The 22,051-nt window shown below is 41.6% G+C and overlaps 1 protein-coding gene across 2 annotated transcripts in view; it reads left to right on the top strand.

The window, feature by feature from the left end:
• The window catches only part of LOC139765869 (dual oxidase 2-like), a 188,292-nt gene that overhangs the window by 51,602 nt on the left and 114,639 nt on the right, over window positions 1-22,051 (top strand). Inside the window, exons 6-7 of one of the 2 annotated variants that reach the window (XM_071693732.1) lie at window positions 7,049-7,177; window positions 21,338-21,458. In XM_071693732.1, the coding sequence (XP_071549833.1) occupies window positions 7,049-7,177; window positions 21,338-21,458 (250 nt within the window). Of the gene's footprint in view, window positions 1-7,048; window positions 7,178-11,097; window positions 11,225-21,337; window positions 21,459-22,051 lie in introns of those variants that run through there. The other variant, XM_071693733.1, reaches the window with a different exon arrangement.

Raw genomic sequence — 22,051 nt, 5'->3', positions numbered from 1 at the left:
ACACCCCCATTTCTGTTGAAAAGATATGTGAACATCTTCAGGAGAGAATCCACTTGTCTTCTACAATGTACAGTTTAAGTGCATTCTTAGTTACATTGGAATATCTTTTTGATTGTATTAGAATGTTTTTGCAATTACTAAAACTTTCCTAAAGTTACTAAAATGAAAAACTACAGGCCTGTAGGGCATCATCTTTGTCAGCATCAAGGGTTCCCCTCCAGAATAATAGGTGCACTGCACAAGCCCCATGAAAAAACAGATGTGCCACAATTTCCCCAAGAAGAAAATTACGGTAGGAAGTTGCCGGACGCACGATGACTAACCACCATACACAGATACCGAGAATTCATCACTGCCATGTTAGGATGAAAACTGACTACTGCAGGGATGATATGTTTTCGGTAAAAAGATATACTATACTATAGTTGAAAAAGAATTTGTAATATACCGCCAGTTCGGGAGGTATGAAGCGCAAAATAGCGAGGTAGAGAATCAAATTAATAAGCAATGTTAATGCATCATTCAGGTTGTTCTGTGCAGGGTAGAAAGGAGTTGTGGTAGCTAGGGATGGAGGGAGTCCTGATGGTGAGAGAGGTGTGGTGGCTAGGGAGGGGAAGGCAAGGGTTTGATGAAGGAAGGTGTGGTATCCTGGGAGGGAGGGTGTGGTGGCCAGGATGGGATGGCGTGTTGGTGATGAGGAAGAGTGTGGTAGCCAAGAAGGAAGGAGTGATGGAAGTAAGGGGTGGGTGTGATGGCCAGGATGGGATGGCGTGGTGTGGTGAAGGAGAATGTGGTGGCCAAGAAGGAGGGAGTGATGGAGGTGTGGGGTGGGTGTGATGGCCAGGATGGGATGGCATGGTATGGTGAAGGAGGATGTGGTAGCCCACGCAGAAGTGAGCAGGGTTCAGGTGGCCCAAATATAATAATAATGATAATAATTATCCCTGGGGATAGGGGAGAAAGAATACTTCCCAAGCATTCCCCGCGTGTCGTAGAAAGCGACTAAAGGGGACGGGAGTGGACGGCTAGAAACCCTCCCCTCCTTGTATCTTAACTTTCTAAATGGGGAAACAAGTCATGCGGGGAGTGCTCATCCTCCTCGAAGGCTCAGATTGGGGTGTCTAAATGTGTGTGGATTTAACCAAGATGAGAAAAAAAGGAGAGCTAGGTGGTATGTTTGAGGAAAGGAACAGGGATGTTTTGGCTCTAAGTGAAACGAAGCTCAAGGGTAAAGGTGATGAGTGGTTTGGGAATGTTTTGGGAGTAAAATCAGGGGTTGGTGAGAGTACAAGAGCAAAGGAAGGAGAAGCACTACTCCTGAAACAGGAGTTGTGGGAGTATGTGATAGAGTGTAAGAAAGTAAACTCTAGATTGATATGGGTAAAACTGAAAGTGGAAGGAGAGAGATGGGTGATTATTGGTGCCTATGCACCTGGGCATGAGAAGAAAGATCATGAGAGGCAAGTGTTTTAGGGGCAACTGAGTTAGTGTGTTAGCAGTTTTGATGCACGAGACCGGGTTATAGTGATGGGTGATTTTAATGCAAAGGTGAGTAATGTGGCAGTTGAGGAAATAATTGGTGTACATGGGGTGTTCATTATTGTAAATGGAAATGGTGAAGAGCTTGTAGAGTTGTGTGCTGAAAAAGGACTGGTGATTAGGAATAACTGGTTTAAAAAGAGAGATATACATAAATATACGTATGTAAGTAGGAGAGATGGCCAGAGAGCATTATTGGATTAGGTGTTAATTGATAGGCGCGTGAAAGAAAGACTTTTGGATGTTAATGGGCTGAGAGGTGCAACTGGAGGGATGTCTGATTATTATCTCGTGGAGGCGAAAGTGAAGATTTGTAGAGGTTTTCAGAAAAGAAGAGAGAATGTTGGGGTGCAGAGAGTAGTGAGAGTAAGTGAGCTTCGGAAGGAGACTTGTGTGAGGAAGTATTAGGAGAGACTGAGTGGAGAATGGAAAAAGGTGAGAGCAAAGGACGTAAGGGGAGTGGGGGAGGAATGGGATGTATTTAGAGAAGCAGTGATGGCTTGCGCAAAAGATGCTTGTGGCATGAGAAACCTGGGAGGTGGGCAGCTTAGAAAGGATAGTGAGTGGTGGGATGAAGAAGTAAGATTATTAGTGAAAGAGAAGAGAGAGGCATTTGGACGATTTTTGCAGGGAAATAGTGCAAATGAGTGGGAGATGTATAAAAGAAAGAGACAGGAGGTCAAGAGAAACATGCAAGAGGTGAAAAAGAGGGGAAATGAGAGTTGGGGTGAGAGGGTATCATTAGATTTTAGAGAGGATAAAAAGATGTTTTGGAGGGAGGTAGATAAAGTGCACAAGAGAAGAGAATAAATGGGAGCATCGGTGAAGGGGACTTATGGGGAGCTAATAACAAGTAGTGGTGATGTGAGAAGGAGATGGAGTGAGTATTTTGAAGGTTTGTTGGATGTGTTAGATGATAGAGCGGCTGATATAGGGTGTTTTGGTCGAGGTGGTGTACGAAGTGAGAGAGTCAGGGAGAATGGTTTAGTAAACAGAGAAGAGGTAGTGAAAGCTCTGCGGAAGATGAAAGCCGACAAGGTGGCGGGTTTGGATGGTATTGCAGAGGAATTTATTAAAAAAGATGACTGTGTTGTTGACTGGTTGTTGAGGATATTCAGCGTTATGTATTGCTCATAGTGGAGTATCCAAGGGGATAAAGGTGAGTATTCAAATTGCAGAGGTATAAGTTTGTTGAGTGTTCCTGGGAAATTATATGGGAGGATCTTGATTGAGAGAGTGAAAGCATGCACAGAGCATCGATTGGGGAAGAGCATTGTGGTTTCAGGAGTGGTAGAGGATGTGCGGATTAGGTGTATGCTTTGAAGAGTGTATGTGAGAAATACTTTGAAAAACAAATGTATTTGTATGTAGCATTTATGGACCTGGAGAAGGCATATGATAGAGTTGACAGAGATTCTCTGTGGAAGGTATTAAGAGTATATGGTGTGGGAGGCAAGTTGCTAGAAGCAGTGAAAAGTTTTTATCGAGGATGTAAGGCATGTATACGAGCAGGAAGAGAGAAAAGTGATTGGTTCCCAGTGAATTTTGGTTTGCGGTAGGGGTGCATGATGTCTCCCAGGTTGTTTAATTTGTTTATGGATGGGGTTGTTAGGGAGGTGAATGCAAGAGTTTTTGAGAGAGGGGCAAGTATGTAGTCTGTTGTGGATGAGATGGCTTGGGAAGTGACCCAGTTGTTCGCTGATGATACAGCGCTGGTGGCTGATTCGGGTGAGAAACTGCAGAAGCTGGTGACTGAGTTTGGTAAAGTGTGTGAAAGAAGAAGGCTGAGAGTAAATGTGAATAGGAGCAAGGTTATTAGGTACAGCAGAGTTGAGGGATAAGTCAATTGTAAGTTAATTTTGAATGGAGAGAAACTGGAGGAAGTGAAGTATTTTAGATATCTGGGAGTGGATTTAACAGTGGATGGAACTATGGAAGCGGAAGTGAGTCACAGGTTGGGGGAGGGGGTGAAGGTTCTGGGAGCATTGAAGAACGTGTGGAAGTCGAGAACATTATCTCGGAAAGCAAAAATGGGCATGTTTGAAGGAACAGTGGTTCCAACAATGTTATATGGTTGCGAGGCGTGAGCCATAGATAGGGTTGTGCGGAGGAGAGTGGATGTGCTGGAAATGAGATGTTTGAGGACAATATGTGGTGTGAGGTGGTTTGATCGAGTAATTGATGAAAGGGTAAGAGAGATGTGTGGTAATAAAAAGAGTGTGGTTGAGAGAGCAGAAGAGAGTGTATTGAAATGGTTTGGTCACATGGAAAGAATGAGTGCGGAAAGATTGACAAAGAGGATATATGTGTCGGAGGTGGATGGAACGAGAAGTGGGAGACCAAATTGGAGGTGAAGGATGGAGTGAAAAAGATTTTGAGCGATCGAGGCCTGAACATGCAGGAGGGTGAAAGGCGTACAAGGAATAGAGTGAATTGGAATGATGTGATATACCGGGGTCGACGTGCTGTCATTGGATTGAACCAGGGCATGTGAAGTATCTGGGGTAAACCATGGAAGGTTTTTTGGGGCCTAGATGTGGTTTGGGATCTGTGATTTCGGTGCATTATACATGGCAGCTAGAGACTGAGTGTGAACGAATGTGGCCTTTGTTGTCTTTTCCTAGCGCTACCTCGCGCGCGTGCGTGGGGAGGGGGGTGCCATTTCATGTATGGCGGGGTGGCGACGGGAATGACTGAGGGCAGCAAGTATGAATATATACATTTGTATATATGTATTTGTCTGTGTATATATATATGTATGTATACAATGAAATATATATAGCGCTATATGTTCTGGAAGGAGGTAAATAGGGTGCGTAAGACAAGGGAGCAAATGGGAACTTCAGTGAAGGGCGTAAATGGGGAGGTGATAACAAGTAGCGGTGATGTGAGAAGGAGATGGAATGAGTATTTTGAAGGTTTGTTGAATGTGTCTGATGACAGAGTGGCAGATATAGGGTGTTTTGGTCGAGGTGGTGTGCAAAGTGAGAGGGTTAGGGAAAATGATTTGGTAAACAGAGAAGAGGTAGTAAAAGCTTTGCGGAAGATGAAAGCCGGCAAGGCAGCAGGTTTGGATGGTATTGCAGTGGAATTTATTAAAAAAGGGGGTGACTGTATTGTTGACTGGTTGGTAAGGTTATTTAATGTATGTATGACTCATGGTGAGGTGCCTGAGGATTGGCGGAATGCGTGCATAGTGCCATTGTACAAAGGCAAAGGGGATAAGAGTGAGTGCTCAAATTACAGAGGTATAAGTTTGTTGAGTATTCCTGGTAAATTATATGGGAGGGTATTGATTGAGAGGGTGAAGGCATGTACAGAGCATCAGATTGGGGAAGAGCAGTGCGGTTTCAGAAGTGGTAGAGGATGTGTGGATCAGGTGTTTGCTTTGAAGAATGTATGTGAGAAATACTTAGAAAAGCAAATGGATTTGTATGTAGCATTTATGGATCTGGAGAAGGCATATGATAGAGTTGATAGAGATGCTCTGTGGAAGGTATTAAGAATATATGGTGTGGGAGGAAAGTTGTTAGAAGCAGTGAAAAGTTTTTATCGAGGATGTAAGGCATGTGTACGTGTAGGAAGAGAGGAAAGTGATTGGTTCTCAGTGAATGTAGGTTTGCGGCAGGGATGTGTGATGTCTCCATGGTTGTTTAATTTGTTTATGGATGGGGTTGTAAGGGAGGTAAATGCAAGAGTCCTGGAAAGAGGGGCAAGTATGAAGTCTGTTGGGGATGAGAGAGCTTGGGAAGTGAGTCAGTTGTTGTTCGCTGATGATACAGCGCTGGTGGCTGATTCATGTGAGAAACTGCAGAAGCTGGTGACTGAGTTTGGTAAAGTGTGTGGAAGAAGAAAGTTGAGAGTAAATGTGAATAAGAGCAAGGTTATTAGGTACAGTAGGGGTGAGGGTCAAGTCAATTGGGAGGTGAGTTTGAATGGAGAAAAACTGGAGGAAGTGAAGTGTTTTAGATATCTGGGAGTGGATCTGTCAGCGGATGGAACCATGGAAGCGGAAGTGGATCATAGGGTGGGGGAGGGGGCGAAAATTTTGGGAGCCTTGAAAAATGTGTGGAAGTCGAGAACATTATCTCGGAAAGCAAAAATGGGTATGTTTGAGGGAATAGTGGTTCCAACAATGTTGTATGGTTGCGAGGCGTGGGCTATGGATAGAGATGTGCGCAGGAGGATGGATGTGCTGGAAATGAGATGTTTGAGGACAATGTGTGGTGTGAGGTGGTTTGATCGAGTAAGTAACGTAAGGGTGAGAGAGATGTGTGGAAATAAAAAGAGCGTGGTTGAGAGAGCAGAAGAGGGTGTTTTGAAATGGTTTGGGCACATGGAGAGAATGAGTGAGGAGAGATTGACCAAGAGGATATATGTGTCGGAGGTGGAGGGAACGAGGAGAAGAGGGAGACCAAATTGGAGGTGGAAAGATGGAGTGAAAAAGATTTTGTGTGATCGGGGCCTGAACATGCAGGAGGGTGAAAGGAGGGCAAGAAATAGAGTGAATTGGAGTCATGTGGTATACAGGGGTTGACGTGATGTCAGTGGATTGAAGCAAGGCATGTGAAGCGTCTGGGGTAAACCATGGAAAGCTGTGTAGGTATGTATATTTGCGTGTGTGGACGAGTGTATGTACATGTGTATGGGGGGGGGGGGGGTTGGGCCATTTCTTTCGCCTGTTTCCTTGCGCTACCTCGCAAACGCGGGAGACAGCGACAAAGTATAAAAAAAAAAAAAAAAAAAAAAAAAAAAAGTATATGTGCGTGTGTGGGCGTTTATGTATATACATGTGTATGTGGGTGGGTTAGGCCATTCTTTCGTCTGTTTCCTTGCGCTTCCTCACTAACGAGGGAGACAGCGACAGAGTATAATATAATATAGTAATAATAATAATAATAATAATAATAGTAATAAGGTGAAGATTTGTATGGGTTTTCAGAAAAGAAGAGTGAATGTTGGAGTGAAGAGGATGGTGAGAGTAAGTGAGCTTGAGAAGGAGACCTGTGTGAGGAAGTACCAGGAGAGACTGAGTACAGAATGGAAAAAGGTGAGAACAATGGAAGTAAGGGGAGTGGGGGAGGAATGGGATGTATTTAGGGAATCAGTGATGGATTGCGCAAAAGATGCTTGTGGCATGAGAAGAGTGGGAGGTGGGTTGATTAGAAAGGGTAGTGAGTGGTGGGATGAAGAAGTAAGAGTATTAGTGAAAGAGAATATTATTATTATTATTATTATTATTATTATTATTATTATTATTATTATTATTATTATTATTATTATCATTATTTTTCATTATTATTATCATTATTTGTTATTATTATTATTATCATTATTATTATTATTATTATTATCATTGTTATATACAATAGTTATATCAGCAAAAAATAGAAATAAGTATAATGATTAACGGTACAATAATGAGTTGTGATCGTAAATGGAGTACATTACTTGCCTTATGTTCTTACTGTTTGTCACTGTTAGTTGTTGACCTTGTTTTTCGTCACAGTTGAACGAGATCACGCCTTACATGGACGGCGGACTTGTTTATGGTACCGCTAAGGGCTGGGCCGATGTCCTGAGGACCTTTTCCAACGGCAGCCTCGCCCCTCGAGGTCTTCTGGCGTGGCACGACCAGGTGAGACTTATCTATCTATCTCTATCTATCTATCTATCTATTTCTTTCTATCTATCTTATCTATCTATCTATCTGTATATATATATATATATATATATATATATATATATATATATATATATATATATATATATATATTTCCATTTACAACACTGAACACCCCATGTATACCAATTATTCCCTCAACTGCCACATTACTCACCTTTGCATTCAAATCACCCATCACTATAACCCGGTCTCGTGCATCAAAACCACTAACACACTCTTTCAGCTGCTCCCAAAACACTTGCCTCTCATGATCTTTCTTCTCATGCCCAGGTGCATATGCACCAATAATCACTCATCTCTCTCCATCAACTTTCAGTTTTACCCATAATGATCGAGAATTTACTTTCTTACATTCTATCACATACTCCCACAACTCCTGTTTCAGGAGTACTGCTACTCCTTCCCTTGCTCTTGTCCTCTCACTAACCACTGACTTTACTCCCAAGACATTCCCAAACCACTCTTGGTGAAGAGCTTGTAGATTTATGTGCTGAAAAAGGACTGGTGATTGGGAATACCTGGTTTAAAAAGCTAGATATACATAAGTATACGTATGTAAGTAGGAGAGATGGCCAGAGAGCGTTATTGGATTACGCGTTAATTGACAGGCGCGCGAAAGAGAGACTTTTGGATGTTAATGTGCTGAGAGATGCAACTGGAGGGATGTCTGATCATTATCTTGTGGAGGCTAAGGTGAAGATTTGTATGGGTTTTCAGAAAAGAAGAGTGAATGTTGGAGTGAAGAGGGTGGTGAGAGTAAGTGAGCTTGGGAAGGAGACTTGTGTGAGGAAGTACCAGGAGAGACTGAGTACAGAACGGAAAAAGGTGAGAACAATGGAAGTAAGGGGAATGTGGGAGGAATGGGATGTATTTAGGGAATCAGTGATGGATTGCGCAAAAGATGCTTGTGGCATGAGAAGAGTAGGAGGTGGGTTGATTAGAAAGGGTAGTGAGTGGTGGGATGAAGAAGTAAGATTATTAGTGAAAGAGAAGAGAGAGGCATTTGGACGATTTTTGCAGGGAAAAAATGCAATTGAGTGGGAGATGTATTAAAGAAAGAGACAGGAGGTCAAGAGAAAGGTGCAAGAGGTGAAAAAGAGGGCAAATGAGAGTTGGGGTGAGAGAGTATCATTAAATTTTAGGGAGAATAAAATGATGTTCTGGAAGGAGGTAAATAAAATGCGTAAGACAAGGGAGCAAATGGGAACTTCAGTGAAGGGGGCAAATGGGGAGGTGATAACAAGTAGTGGTGATGTGAGAAGGAGATGGAGTGAGTATTTTGAAGGTTTGTTGAATGTGTTTGATGATAGAGTGGCAGATATAGGGTGTTTTGGTCGAGGTGGTGTGCAAAGTGAGAGGGTTAGGGAAAATGATTTGGTAAACAGAGAAGAGGTAGTAAAAGCTTTGCGAAAGATGAAAGCCGGCAAGGCAGCAGGTTTGGATGGTATTGCAGTGGAATTTATTAAAAAAGGGGGTGACTGTATTGTTGACTGGTTGGTAAGGTTATTTAATGTATGTATGACTCATGGTGAGGTGCCTGAGGATTGGCGGAATGCGTGCATAGTGCCATTGTACAAAGGCAAAGGGGATAAGAGTGAGTGCTCAAATTACAGAGGTATAAGTTTGTTGAGTATTCCTGGTAAATTATATAGGAGGGTATTGATTGAGAGGGTGAAGGCATGTACAGAGCATCAGATTGGGGAAGAGCAGTGTGGTTTAAGAAGTGGTAGAGGATGTGTGGATCAGGTGTTTGCTTTGAGGAATGTATGTGAGAAATACTTAGAAAAGCAAATGGATTTGTATGTAGCATTTATGGATCTGGAGAAGGCATATGATAGAGTTGATAGAGATGCTCTGTGGAAGGTATTAAGAATATATGGTGTGGGAGGCAAGTTGTTAGAAGCAGTGAAAAGTTTTTATCGAGAATGTAAGGCATGTGTACGTGTAGGAAGAGAGGAAAGTGATTGGTTCTCAGTGAATGTAGGTTTGCGGCAGGGGTGTGTGATGTCTGCATGGTTGTTTAATTTGTTTATGGATGGGGTTGTTAGGGAGGTGAATGCAAGAGTTTTGGAAAGAGGGGCAAGTATGAAGTCTGTTGGGGATGAGAGAGCTTGGGAAGTGAGTCAGTTGTTATTCGCTGATGATACAGCGCTGGTGGCTGATTCATGTGAGAAACTGCAGAAGCTGGTGACTGAGTTTGGTAAAGTGTGTGGAAGAAGAAAGTTAAGAGTAAATGTGAATAAGAGCAAGGTTATTAGGTACAGTAGGGTTGAGGGTCAAGTCAATTGGGAGGTAAGTTTGAATGGAGAAAAACTGGAGGAAGTATAGAGTTTTAGATATCTGGGAGTGGATCTGGCAGCGGATGGAACCATGGAAGCGGAAGTGGATCATAGGGTGGGGGAGGGGGCGAAAATCCTGGGAGCCTTGAAGAATGTGTGGAAGTCGAGAACATTATCTCGGAAAGCAAAAATGGGTATGTTTGAAGGAATAGTGGTTCCAACAATGTTGTATGGTTGCGAGGCGTGGGCTATGTATAGAGTTGTGCGCAGGAGGATGGATGTGCTGGAAATGAGATGTTTGAGGACAATGTGTGGTGTGAGGTGGTTTGATCGAGTAAGTAACGTAAGGGTAAGAGAGATGTGTGGAAATAAAAAGAGCGTTGTTGAGAGAGCACAAGAGGGTGTTTTGAAATGGTTTAGGCACATGGAGAGAATGAGTGAGGAAAGATTGACCAAGAGGATATATGTGTCGGAGGTGGAGGGAACGAGGAGAAGTGGGAGACCAAATTGGAGGTGGAAAGATGGAGTGAAAAAGATTTTGTGTGATCGGGGCCTGAACATGCAGGAGGGTGAAAGGAGGGCAAGAAATAGAGTGAATTGGAGTCATGTGGTATACAGGGGTTGACGTGATGTCAGTGGATTGAAGCAAGGCATGTGAAGCGTCTGGGGTAAACCATGGAAAGCTGTGTAGGTATGTATATTTGCGTGTGTGGACGAGTGTATGTACATGTGTATGGGGGGGGGGGGTTGGGCCATTTCTTTCGCCTGTTTCCTTGCGCTACCTCGCAAACGCGGGAGACAGCGACAAAGTATAAAAAAAAAAAAAAAAAAAAAAAAAAAAAAGTATATGTGCGTGTGTGGGCGTTTATGTATATACATGTGTATGTGGGTGGGTTAGGCCATTCTTTCGTCTGTTTCCTTGCGCTTCCTCACTAACGAGGGAGACAGCGACAGAGTATAATATAATATAGTAATAATAATAATAATAATAATAATAGTAATAAGGTGAAGATTTGTATGGGTTTTCAGAAAAGAAGAGTGAATGTTGGAGTGAAGAGGATGGTGAGAGTAAGTGAGCTTGAGAAGGAGACCTGTGTGAGGAAGTACCAGGAGAGACTGAGTACAGAATGGAAAAAGGTGAGAACAATGGAAGTAAGGGGAGTGGGGGAGGAATGGGATGTATTTAGGGAATCAGTGATGGATTGCGCAAAAGATGCTTGTGGCATGAGAAGAGTGGGAGGTGGGTTGATTAGAAAGGGTAGTGAGTGGTGGGATGAAGAAGTAAGAGTATTAGTGAAAGAGAATATTTATTATTATTATTATTATTATTATTATTATTATTATTATTATTATTATTATTATTATCATTATTTTTCATTATTATTATCATTATTTGTTATTATTATTATTATCATTATTATTATTATTATTATTATCATTGTTATATACAATAGTTATATCAGCAAAAAATAGAAATAAGTATAATGATTAACGGTACAATAATGAGTTGTGATCGTAAATGGAGTACATTACTTGCCTTATGTTCTTACTGTTTGTCACTGTTAGTTGTTGACCTTGTTTTTCGTCACAGTTGAACGAGATCACGCCTTACATGGACGGCGGACTTGTTTATGGTACCGCTAAGGGCTGGGCCGATGTCCTGAGGACCTTTTCCAACGGCAGCCTCGCCCCTCGAGGTCTTCTGGCGTGGCACGACCAGGTGAGACTTATCTATCTATCTCTATCTATCTATCTATCTATTTCTTTCTATCTATCTTATCTATCTATCTATCTGTATATATATATATATATATATATATATATATATATATATATATATATATATATATATATATAATATTTCCATTTACAACACTGAACACCCCATGTATACCAATTATTCCCTCAACTGCCACATTACTCACCTTTGCATTCAAATCACCCATCACTATAACCCGGTCTCGTGCATCAAAACCACTAACACACTCTTTCAGCTGCTCCCAAAACACTTGCCTCTCATGATCTTTCTTCTCATGCCCAGGTGCATATGCACCAATAATCACTCATCTCTCTCCATCAACTTTCAGTTTTACCCATAATGATCGAGAATTTACTTTCTTACATTCTATCACATACTCCCACAACTCCTGTTTCAGGAGTACTGCTACTCCTTCCCTTGCTCTTGTCCTCTCACTAACCACTGACTTTACTCCCAAGACATTCCCAAACCACTCTTGGTGAAGAGCTTGTAGATTTATGTGCTGAAAAAGGACTGGTGATTGGGAATACCTGGTTTAAAAAGCTAGATATACATAAGTATACGTATGTAAGTAGGAGAGATGGCCAGAGAGCGTTATTGGATTACGCGTTAATTGACAGGCGCGCGAAAGAGAGACTTTTGGATGTTAATGTGCTGAGAGATGCAACTGGAGGGATGTCTGATCATTATCTTGTGGAGGCTAAGGTGAAGATTTGTATGGGTTTTCAGAAAAGAAGAGTGAATGTTGGAGTGAAGAGGGTGGTGAGAGTAAGTGAGCTTGGGAAGGAGACTTGTGTGAGGAAGTACCAGGAGAGACTGAGTACAGAACGGAAAAAGGTGAGAACAATGGAAGTAAGGGGAATGTGGGAGGAATGGGATGTATTTAGGGAATCAGTGATGGATTGCGCAAAAGATGCTTGTGGCATGAGAAGAGTAGGAGGTGGGTTGATTAGAAAGGGTAGTGAGTGGTGGGATGAAGAAGTAAGATTATTAGTGAAAGAGAAGAGAGAGGCATTTGGACGATTTTTGCAGGGAAAAAATGCAATTGAGTGGGAGATGTATTAAAGAAAGAGACAGGAGGTCAAGAGAAAGGTGCAAGAGGTGAAAAAGAGGGCAAATGAGAGTTGGGGTGAGAGAGTATCATTAAATTTTAGGGAGAATAAAATGATGTTCTGGAAGGAGGTAAATAAAATGCGTAAGACAAGGGAGCAAATGGGAACTTCAGTGAAGGGGGCAAATGGGGAGGTGATAACAAGTAGTGGTGATGTGAGAAGGAGATGGAGTGAGTATTTTGAAGGTTTGTTGAATGTGTTTGATGATAGAGTGGCAGATATAGGGTGTTTTGGTCGAGGTGGTGTGCAAAGTGAGAGGGTTAGGGAAAATGATTTGGTAAACAGAGAAGAGGTAGTAAAAGCTTTGCGAAAGATGAAAGCCGGCAAGGCAGCAGGTTTGGATGGTATTGCAGTGGAATTTATTAAAAAAGGGGGTGACTGTATTGTTGACTGGTTGGTAAGGTTATTTAATGTATGTATGACTCATGGTGAGGTGCCTGAGGATTGGCGGAATGCGTGCATAGTGCCATTGTACAAAGGCAAAGGGGATAAGAGTGAGTGCTCAAATTACAGAGGTATAAGTTTGTTGAGTATTCCTGGTAAATTATATAGGAGGGTATTGATTGAGAGGGTGAAGGCATGTACAGAGCATCAGATTGGGGAAGAGCAGTGTGGTTTAAGAAGTGGTAGAGGATGTGTGGATCAGGTGTTTGCTTTGAGGAATGTATGTGAGAAATACTTAGAAAAGCAAATGGATTTGTATGTAGCATTTATGGATCTGGAGAAGGCATATGATAGAGTTGATAGAGATGCTCTGTGGAAGGTATTAAGAATATATGGTGTGGGAGGCAAGTTGTTAGAAGCAGTGAAAAGTTTTTATCGAGAATGTAAGGCATGTGTACGTGTAGGAAGAGAGGAAAGTGATTGGTTCTCAGTGAATGTAGGTTTGCGGCAGGGGTGTGTGATGTCTGCATGGTTGTTTAATTTGTTTATGGATGGGGTTGTTAGGGAGGTGAATGCAAGAGTTTTGGAAAGAGGGGCAAGTATGAAGTCTGTTGGGGATGAGAGAGCTTGGGAAGTGAGTCAGTTGTTATTCGCTGATGATACAGCGCTGGTGGCTGATTCATGTGAGAAACTGCAGAAGCTGGTGACTGAGTTTGGTAAAGTGTGTGGAAGAAGAAAGTTAAGAGTAAATGTGAATAAGAGCAAGGTTATTAGGTACAGTAGGGTTGAGGGTCAAGTCAATTGGGAGGTAAGTTTGAATGGAGAAAAACTGGAGGAAGTATAGAGTTTTAGATATCTGGGAGTGGATCTGGCAGCGGATGGAACCATGGAAGCGGAAGTGGATCATAGGGTGGGGGAGGGGGCGAAAATCCTGGGAGCCTTGAAGAATGTGTGGAAGTCGAGAACATTATCTCGGAAAGCAAAAATGGGTATGTTTGAAGGAATAGTGGTTCCAACAATGTTGTATGGTTGCGAGGCGTGGGCTATGTATAGAGTTGTGCGCAGGAGGATGGATGTGCTGGAAATGAGATGTTTGAGGACAATGTGTGGTGTGAGGTGGTTTGATCGAGTAAGTAACGTAAGGGTAAGAGAGATGTGTGGAAATAAAAAGAGCGTTGTTGAGAGAGCACAAGAGGGTGTTTTGAAATGGTTTAGGCACATGGAGAGAATGAGTGAGGAAAGATTGACCAAGAGGATATATGTGTCGGAGGTGGAGGGAACGAGGAGAAGTGGGAGACCAAATTGGAGGTGGAAAGATGGAGTGAAAAAGATTTTATGTGATCGGGGTCTGAACATGCAGGAGGGTGTAAGGAGGGCAAGGAATAGAGTGAATTGGATCGATGTGGTATACCGGGGTTGACGTGCTATCAGTGGATTGAATCAGGGCATGTGAAGCGTCTGGGGTAAACCATGGAAAGCTGTGTAGGTATGTATATTTGCGTGTGTGGACGTATGTATATACATGTGTATGGGGGTGGGTTGGGCCATTTCTTTCGTCTGTTTCCTTGCGCTACCTCGCAAACGCGGGAGACAGCGACAAAAATATATATATATATATATATATATATATATATATATATATATATATATATATATATATATATATATATTTATTTTTTCGTACTATTCAACATTTCCCGTGTTAGCGAGGTAGTGTTAAGAACAGATGACTGGGCCTCTGAGGGCATATACTCACCTGGCCCCCTTCACTGTTCCATATTTTGGAAAATTGAAAAAATTGTGATCCTTTCCAATATATATATATATATATATATATATATATATATATATATATATATATATATATATATTTTTTTTTTTTTTTTTTTATATACTTTGTCGCTGTCTCCCGCGTTTGCGAGGTAGCGCAAGGAAACAGACGAAAGAAATGGCCCAACCCCCCCCCCCCCCATACACATGTACATACACACGTCCACACACGCAAATATACATACCTACACAGCTTTCCATGGTTTACCCCAGACGCTTCACATGCCTTGATTCACTCCACTGACAGCACATCAACCCCTGTATACCACATCGCTCCAATTCACTCTATTCCTTGCCCTCCTTACACCCTCCTGCATGTTCAGGCCCCGATCACACAAAATCTTTTTCACTCCATCTTTCCACCTCCAATTTGGTCTCCCTCTTCTCCTCGTTCCCTCCACCTCCGACACATATATCCTCTTGGTCAATCTTTCCTCACTCATTCTCTCCATGTGCCCAAACCATTTTAAAACACCCTCTTCTGCTCTCTCAACCACGCTCTTTTTATTTCCACACATCTCTCTTACCCTTACGTTACTTACTCGATCAAACCACCTCACACCACACATTGTCCTCAAACATCTCATTTCCAGCACATCCATCCTCCTGCGCACAACTCCATCCACAGCCCACGCCTCGCAACCATACAACATTGTTGGAACCACTATTCCTTCAAACATACCCATTCCTTCAAACATATATATATATATATATATATATATATATATATATATATATATATATATATATATATATATATACCTGACGATAGGGGAGAAAGAATACTTCCCACGTATTCCGTGCGTGTCGTAGAAGGCGACTAAAAGGGAAGGGAGCGGGGGGCTGGAAATCCTCCCCTCTCGGTTTTTTTTGATTTTCCAAAAGAAGTGACAGAGACGGGGGCCAGGTGGGGATATTCCCTTAAAGGTCCAGTCCTCTGTTCTTAACGCAACCTCGCTGATGCGGGAGATGGCGAATGGTATGAAAGGATATATATATATATATATATATATATATATATATATATATATATATATATATATATATATATATACACACCAGGAGAGACTGAGTACAGAATGGAAAAAGGTGAGAACAAAGGAGGTAAGGGGAGTGGGGGAGGAATGGGATGTATTTAGGGGAGCAGTAATAGCTTGCGCAAAAGATGCTTGTGGCATAAGAAGCGTGGGAGGTGGGTTGATTAGAAAGGGTAGTGAGTGGTGGCATGAAGAAGTAAGATCATTAGTGAAAGAGAAGAGAGAGGCATTTGGACTATTTTTGCAAGGAAAAAATGCAAATGAGTGGGAGATGTATAAAAGAAAGAGGCTTGAGGTCAAGAGAAAGGTGCAAGAGGTGAAAAAGAGGGCAAATGAGAGTTGGGGTGAGAGAGTATCATTAAACTTTAGGGAGAATAAAAAGATGTTCTAGAAGGAGGTAAATAAAGTGCGTAAGACAAGGGAACAAATGGGAACTTCAGTGAAGGGGGCTAATGGGGAGGTGATAACAAGTATTGGTGATGTGAGAAGGAGATGGAGTGAGTATTTTGAAGGTTTGTTAAATGTGTTTGATGATAGAGTGGCAGATTTAGGGTGTTTTTGTTGAGGTGGTGTACAAAGTGAGAGGGTTAGGGAAAATGATTTGGTAAACAGAGAAGAGGTAGTAAAAGCTTTGCGGAAGATGAAAGCCGGCTAGGCAGCAGGTTTGGATGGTATTGCAGTGGAATTTATTAAAAAAGGGGTGACTGTATTGTTGACTGGTTGGCAAGGTTATCTAATGTATGTATGATTCATGGTGAGGTGCCTGAGGATTGGCGGAATGCTTGCATAGTGCCATTGTACAAAGGCAAAGGGGATAAGAGTGAGTGCTCAAATTACAGAGGTATAAGTTTGTTGAGTATTTCTGGTAAATTATATAGGAGGGTATTGATTGAGAGGGTGAAGGCATGTACAGAACATCAGATTGGGGAAGAGCAGTGTGGTTTCAGAAGTAGTAGAGGATGTGTTGATCAGGTGTTTGCTTTGAGGAATGTATGTGAGAAATACTTAGAAAAGCAAATGGATTTGTATGTAGCATTCATGGATCTGGAGAAGGCATATGGCAGAGTTGATAGAGATGCTCTGTGGTAGGTACTAAGAATATATGGTGTGGGAGGCAAGTTGTTAGAAGCAGTGAAAAGTTTTTATCGAGGATGTAAGGTATATGTACGTGTAGGAAGAGAGGAAAGTGATTGGTTCTCAGTGAATGTAGGTTTGCGGCAGGGGTGTGTGATGTCCCCATGGTTGTTTAATTTGTTTATGGATGGGGTTGTTAGGGAGGTAAATGCAAGAGTTTTGGAAAGAGGGGCAAGTATGCAGTCTGTTGTGGATGAGAGAGCTTGGGAAGTGAGTCAGTTGTTGTTCGCTGATGATTCAGCGCTGGTGGCTGATTCATGTGAGAAACTGCAGAAGCTGGTGACTGAGTTTGGTAAAATGTGTGAAAGAAGAAAGTTAAGAGTAAATGTGAATAAGAGCAAGGTTATTAGGTACAGTAGGGTTGAGGGTCAAGTCAATTGGGAGGTAAGTTTGAATGGAGAAAAACTGGAGGAAGTAAAGTGTTTTAGATATCTGGGAGTGGATCTGGCAGCGGATGGAACCATGGAAGCGTAAGTGAGTTACAGGGTGGGGGAGGGGGCGAAAATCCTGGGAGCCTTGAAGAATGTGTGGAAGTCGAGAACATTATCTCCTAAAGCAAAAATGGGTATGTTTGAAGGAATAGTGGTTCCAACAATGTTGTATGGTTGCGAGGCGTGGGCTATGGATAGGGTTGTGCGCAGGAGGGTGGATGTGTTGGAAATGAGATGTTTGAGGACAATATGTGGTGTGAGGTGGTTTGATCGAGTAAGTAATGTAAGGGTAAGAGTGATGTGTGGAAATAAAAAGAGCGTGGTTGAGAGAGCAGAAGAGGGTGTTTTGAAATGGTTTGGGCACTTGGAGAGAATGAGTGAGGAAAGATTGAAAAGAGGATATATGTTTCGGAGGTGGAGGGAACGAGAAGTGGGAGACCAAATTGGAGGTGGAAAGATGGAGTGAAAAAGATTTTGAGTGATCGGGGCCTGAACATGCTGGAGGGTGAAAGGAGGGCAAGGAATAGAGTGAATTGGATCGATGTGGTATACTGGGGTCGACGTGCTGTCAGTGGATTGAATCAGGGCATGTGAAGCGTCTGGGGTAAACCATGGAAAGTTGTGTGGGGCCTGGATGTGGAAAGGGAGCTGTGGTTTCGGACATTCTTACGTGACAGCTAGAGACTGAGTGTGAACGAATAAGGCCTTTGTTGTCTTTTCCTAGTGCTACCTCGCACACATGAGGGGGGAGGGGGATGTTATTCCATGTGCTGCGAGGTGGCGATGGGAATAAATAAAGGCAGATAGTATGAATTATGTACATGTGTATATATGTATATGTCTGTGTGTGTATATATATATGTACATTGAGATGTATAGGTATGTATGTTTGCGTGTGTGGACGTGTATGTATATACATGTGTATGGGGGTGGGTTGGGCCATTTCTTTTGTCTGTTTACTTGCGCTATTTCGCAAACGCGGGATACAGCGACAAAGAAAAAAAAAAAAAAAAAAAAAAAATATATATATATATATATATATATATATATATATATATATATATATATATATATATATATATTCATTTATCTATTTATATTTATCATGCTTTGTCGTACAGTAGCTCCAATAATGTCACAAATCCAATGAATTTCGCTCAGTGGCGACATCTGGCGTTTTGCCTGATTAGACGGATTTCTCCTTGTATTTTAACAAGAGAAGGACAATTCATTGAAATAATACTAGATATATATCAGTTATTGTTTGAGAGAAAAATATAATCTTAATTACAAATCAAATTAGTTCGCACTGTAAAGACGGAAATTTTAATAAACGAAGCATTGCGACCCGAAATTATCGCTCACTGAGGGGGAGAGAGCGTCGGGTGGTGTGCTAGTTTTGAATAATAGTGGTGATTACACATTATGAAAAACAAGTCATAGATGTTAGAGGAGGCCGGCTAACTAAGCATTGTTTTATTATCCCCTACGCTTGGCGTGAGTGTAATGATGATAGTAATAATAATAATAATAATAATAATAATAATAATAATAATAATAATAAGATAAAACGAATTAATTTCCAGAGAGGAAGAAAGTGAAAGGGTGAGCAACACGCGCTCTAGGCAGGTGGAACAAAGGGTGGCTGGTATGGGAGGGAGCTGGGTGGAGTAGTCAATATTAATGATTTACAGATAAGCTCCAACACTGCTTGCAAAAAGATGGGCATTTAACAGTTCTCAAGGTCACTATGGGTTGATGGAAGGGGGGGAGGGTTTGAGGGGAGGTAATGGATGGGACAGGAGTGTCCCCAGCAAGTAGGTTTGACATATTGGAAAAGTTAGTTATTTACGCACGTCATGACGTGCATAACGGAAACAATAAACCATTACATGAATAGTTAAGACGTTGTTTAGTAATTTGAACACTATGAACTAATGTATTGATTTATTCAGTAATTAAAGCTGACCAATTGATATTAATCGTGGCACATACAGCTTCTCTTCCAAGTCCCTCCTGCATCTCTAATAACTAATGTAATTCAACCATTCCTTCTCGCTTTCTACCTGATCAATCTGCACCTAACCTTGTAACTGACTGATCTGCTCTGTTTGGTAACATTTTCCTCTAATTTACCTTTGATTGATTTTGCTTCTAGTCCTCCGCCTTCATCTCCAATTAAACTTATGCCATCTCTTAGCTCCTCAGGCAAGATCTTCCGGGTAATCTCCTAGCTTTAGGTAGACAATACGTATGGCCCAGAAGTCGTGCCTCCTCAATCCCTAAAGGAATGTGGCTCGGAGTTGGATCCGATTCCTGCTCACCATTTCACCTTTGGCTAAAAACCCAGACTTTTCCTTCCTTCTTGGAAGTATTGCTTGGAAAAGCCGATCTGGAAGAAAGATCGCTCTAACCCCTTAAACTCTTGTCCCATTGGTCTCACTTTTGTTTTTTTCGAAACTCTCTTCAACTTTAACTGTCTTAAACACTTAAAATCCCATTTCCTTTTCCTGGCTCTCGGTACGACTTTCGCAGTACTAGGGTTCATGATGATCCTCTGTACCATGTAACTCACTTTTTTCATCTCTCATGGACTTTGATGGAATAATCGTAGCCCTCGACATCTCCAATAGCATTTGACAAGGTCTGGCATTAGTTTTCGCTTTCTAAAAGCATTTCCTTTGGTTTTCCTGCTTTTCTCTTTTTCCTGATGCATAATTTCCTCTCTAGCTGTTCCATTGCAGTAGTCGTTAATGGAGCGACGTTCCTTTCATATCCTGTCAACATCGGTGTCCCAAAGGGATCTGCCCTATCACCTGCTCTGATTCTTCCTTCAATAAATGATCTTTCTTCAGCTCCTAACTCTATTCACAATTAAGCTGATGATCCCAATTTACATACTTCAACTCGCTTTCCTTTCCCTCCTCCCAATACTCGTTCTCTTTCTCGTGTTAAACATATTTCTTCTTTTGGATCTGTGTAACATTTCAGAGTGGGAAGCAGTAATCCAGTTACATTTGCAAGTTACAGTTTTTCCCTATTTATCTGTGTAGTGTCATTTAGTTCCTACTGTTCAGTTCCAAAACACCGCATTTCATCCCAGTAAACATGTTGGGTGTAGTCATATCCACCAGTCTATCCTGGAAACACCATATGTTCACCATAATTAAGTCTGCCTCGCAGATGGTGGCCGTTTCATATCTACAAGGATTTTATACGGTCTAGTAAGGAATATTGCTCACACATCTGAAGACATCACCTCTATTTGACCACCCCTTTCTGTATATTGCATGCTGCCACTTTTTTCCACCGGTTTATCTTGGCTGTTGTTCTCATGAGCTGTACGTGTCCCCAACCCCAAGGCATAGTGGTGAGGCACTCGTCTGGCTGTTGCTTCTCACAGTTCTCACCGTTCAATTGAGAATTGATTGTAACAAGACCTCCTTCTTTCTCTGAGATCTGGAATTCTCTTCCCTTCGTCTTTCCTTCGTAAAACTTTTCTATTTTTAAGAGTTAGGTTAACAAACACCTGTGGAGAACTTCGTTAATTTATACTGTCTCTTTCCTCTCACTTTATGTCTTTAACCCGAGATGGCCTTGTTGGGGGCTTGTTTTGCTCATACCATGCCGGTCCCTAAAAATTATAATACAAAAGAAATCGCATAGCCTCCGTCTAACAAGGCTCATCATATAGTTAACATCTTAATGGGCATAGTGTTTATTTGCCAGGGCTCATCACACAGTTCACTCCTGACAGGGCTCATCACATACTATATGTGTGATAGGGTTTGTTATAAACTTTATATCTGACAAGGTTCATCAAATGAATTACATCTTTTTGGTGTTCTATTAATATCGTTTACATCTTACAGGATCCCTAGCATAGTTTACATCTTAAAGAGTTCCAAACATAGTTTACATCTTACAGGGTTCTTGATATAGTTTATACGTTACAGGGCTCATCATGTAATTTGCAGTGCCTTAGAGTCAAGCGTAAGGACACCTACCATATGTCTATAGAGCAAGATTCGTATATATTCTGACAATAACGATATCACCCTATTTAGTTCTAAGTTGATATTCTCCGTAATTCTATTTTCATTGCTTAAGTTCTCATAACTTTTAACATTGTTCTGGCCATGACAGCTCGGTCGAAACTTCCCGGCGCAAAACACCCAGCGTCTGCCGATGGCCAACCCTCCGGCACCCACCAACCACTCGCAGTACGTTGACAGGGGCTTCACTGCGACCGTAGACAGATTCTTCAGTAAGTGGTCCAGTAACTTCGTTAGGAGTTTACAAGTTACCATTTCTGGAGCATTACAACTAATTAGAAACGTTAGCACTTCATGCAGTATTTACTTTAGATTCTCGATGGTACAATACATTTTCGATGGTATAATAGAAAGTTTTATCATTTTGAGTGTCAAAGATATTGATTTACTTTCTAGAAATCTCGAGCTCGGAAAAGACAAAGTATATGAGGCTTTTGCCTTATTAAGAAACGTCATCTCATACTACAGCTATTACATGATAATCAGTGATCATCTTCAGTAATGAGTACTATCCCATATGATAGCTATAGTTCTCGTTATAACAGTAGTTCCAATCTATAGCACAGTGACTTTATCCTTTGCCAACAGCGCCTCTATTACAGACTACGCTAGGGGAAAAAACAGACACCTGAGTATAGCGACCAAATCTTGAGACTGTAGTAGTGGATTCATATATGACTCTGGCAGGGGACTTACGAGTAGCCACTTGAATGAAAGTATTGTTTGTCATTGGGATAATAAGAGAATTATCTTGATGATAGGAGAACTGTGTTTGTTATCCTTGTGATGGGAGAACTGTGTTTGT

The sequence above is a fragment of the Panulirus ornatus genome, chromosome 56 (genome assembly GCF_036320965.1).
Source record: "Panulirus ornatus isolate Po-2019 chromosome 56, ASM3632096v1, whole genome shotgun sequence".
NCBI lineage: Eukaryota > Metazoa > Arthropoda > Malacostraca > Decapoda > Palinuridae > Panulirus > Panulirus ornatus.
Note: the sequence above shows the minus strand (reverse complement) of the source record. Positions and strands in the feature narration are given on the sequence as shown.